General features: G+C 41.9%; 1 protein-coding gene across 1 annotated transcript in view; it reads right to left on the reverse strand.

Moving 5' to 3' along the window:
• The window catches only part of LOC115292546 (zinc finger protein 678-like), a 23,261-nt gene extending 22,912 nt beyond the window's left edge, over nt 1–349 (reverse strand). Inside the window, exon 1 of the mRNA XM_029940615.1 lies at nt 118–349. Within this exon, the coding sequence (XP_029796475.1) occupies nt 118–349 (232 nt within the window). The remainder of the gene's footprint in view (nt 1–117) is intronic.
• Between the last annotated feature and the right edge of the window lie 1,917 nt (nt 350–2,266).

A 2,266-nucleotide genomic window follows, 5' to 3' on the forward strand; every position in this document is an offset into this window, starting at 1 on the left:
GAGGAAAGGATTTGCCACATTCTTTGCATTGGTAAGGTTTCTCCCCAGTATGGATTCAGAGGTGCTGGATAAGGCTTGTGTGGTGAGGAAAGGATTTGCCACATTCTTTACGTTGGTAAGGTTTCTCTCCAGTATGGATTTGGAGATGTCTGTTAAGGTGTGACTGCTGAGTAAAGGCCTTGCCACATTCTTTGCATTGGTAAGGCTTTTCTCCAGTATGGATTCTGTTATGTCTATTAAGGTCTGACTGCTGAGTAAAGGCCTTGCCACATTCCGTACATTGGTAAGGTTTCTCACCTGTATGGGTTCTGTGATGTTCAGTAACAGGTGAATGTTGGGGAAAGGCCATCCCACATATTTTTTTTGTGTGTGTAATGTTTTTCTCCTGTATGGATTAGTCTATGTACATTTACTGATGAGGCATCATTAAAGGTTTTACCACCTTCTGCACCTTCATAAGGTTTCTCTCCAGTGTGCCCTCGCTGATGTTGAATTAGTGCTGAGTGCCTGTTGAAGGCTTTGTCACCCTCCTTACAAATGTAACTTTTCTGTCTGGCTTGGATTGTCTTAGTGATATGTAGTCTTGATGACTGACTAAGTATGTTCCCAGGTTCATTGCATGTGTATGGGCTTTTCCCCACATGAATCCTCTACTGATCAGCAGCACTGGAGGCCTGGTTAAGTATTTCCCCACATGCGTCATATTTAGAGTGATTCTCTCCTAAATGTGTACTCTTACGTGTAATGAGGTTGGCGCTTTGTTCAGAGACATCCCCACATGGATGCCAGTCACCATCGTAGTCTGGAATAGGAGTCCCCAGGTGTGCCTGACGCCCCTCACTGTCCCCATCCTTGTTCTGGTCTCTCATTAAGTGTCCATCCTCAAGGGCACTACCTTTATATCGATCCACTGACCCTCTTTGGATAGAAGTTCCTATAAACATCTCTGAAAGGAGGCTGTCAGTTTCATTTGGAAATACAGCTGAAAGGTAAAAATGAAAGAAAAGGCATTCCACTTGATACTGTCTGATGCTTAGACTTAGAATTTGTCATACACAAATCTAAAATCAGAAAAAGTCAACTTCAGGAAAAATGAATCACTACTTTTTCTTTTTCTAAAAATACTTATCTTTTTTACTGTTTATTTATTTTTTGAGAGATGGAGAGAGAGCCTGAGAGAGGAAGGGGCAGAAAGAGAGAGAAGCACAGAGTCTGAGGCAGGCTCCACTCTCTGAGCTGTCCGCACAGAACCTGATGGGGGACATGAACCCACAAACGATGAGATCATGACCTAAGTTAAACACTGAGACTTGACTGACTGAGCACCCAAGAGCCCCAAATCATGAGTTTTTCTACATCACTCAGATTGTATGTTAATGTAATCCCCATATTTTGAAATACACTATTGTTGGCATATTTTGCAACTTTGATGTTGTTTGTATATTTAGAAATGAAAGGCTTTGGGGTGCGTGGGTGGCTCAGTGAGGGTTGTGCGTCTGACTCTCCGTTTCAGCTCAGGTCCTCATCTCATCCATTGTGAGCTCTAGCCCACATCCCCGTCTGCACTGACAATGTGGAGCCAGCCTGGAATTGTCTCCTGTCTCTCTGCCCCTCCTCCCCTCTCTCTCTCCATCTCTCAATGTAAATGGGAAAAAAGAAAACCTCAAAAGAAATGAACGTTTTTGCTTGCTTGAATCTGAAAATTGAGTTATACCCTTAAATTCTGTGTAATAATGTCTTTTAAGTGCTAAATACACAGGGGATTTCATTAGAGATTTCCGGGGTGGATATTGATGAATATACGTTGCAATTTTCCTCTGCATGAAAACCAGCCAATAAATCAAAATAGGCCCTCTTTCATGGTTACACACTGAGATGTTAGCCTTAGAGCTACAGAGGTGGGTAGGTGGCTCAGTAGGTGAAGCGTAGGACTTGGGCTCAGGCTGTGATCTCAGAGTCTAGGAGTTGGAGCCTTGGAGAGGACTCGGTACTGACAACTCAGGGCCAGGAGCCTGCTTCAAATGTGGTGTGTCCCTCATTTCAGCTGTCAATGCCTGCTCTATCTTTCAAAAATAAACACTACAAACTATATTTAAAAGTTTTTGATACAACGAATCGTAATGTAATCTCATATACAACTACTCAGTACGTGAAAACATATATGACAAAGTCACAGGAACTTCCTATTACACATGACAAAATTTTAAAATGATTTAATGATTAAGAAGAAATGAATAGAGATTTTATTATAGACTGCAAGTTTTGA

Source organism: Suricata suricatta, chromosome 5 (genome assembly GCF_006229205.1).
Source record: "Suricata suricatta isolate VVHF042 chromosome 5, meerkat_22Aug2017_6uvM2_HiC, whole genome shotgun sequence".
Classification (NCBI taxonomy): Eukaryota; Metazoa; Chordata; class Mammalia; order Carnivora; family Herpestidae; genus Suricata; species Suricata suricatta.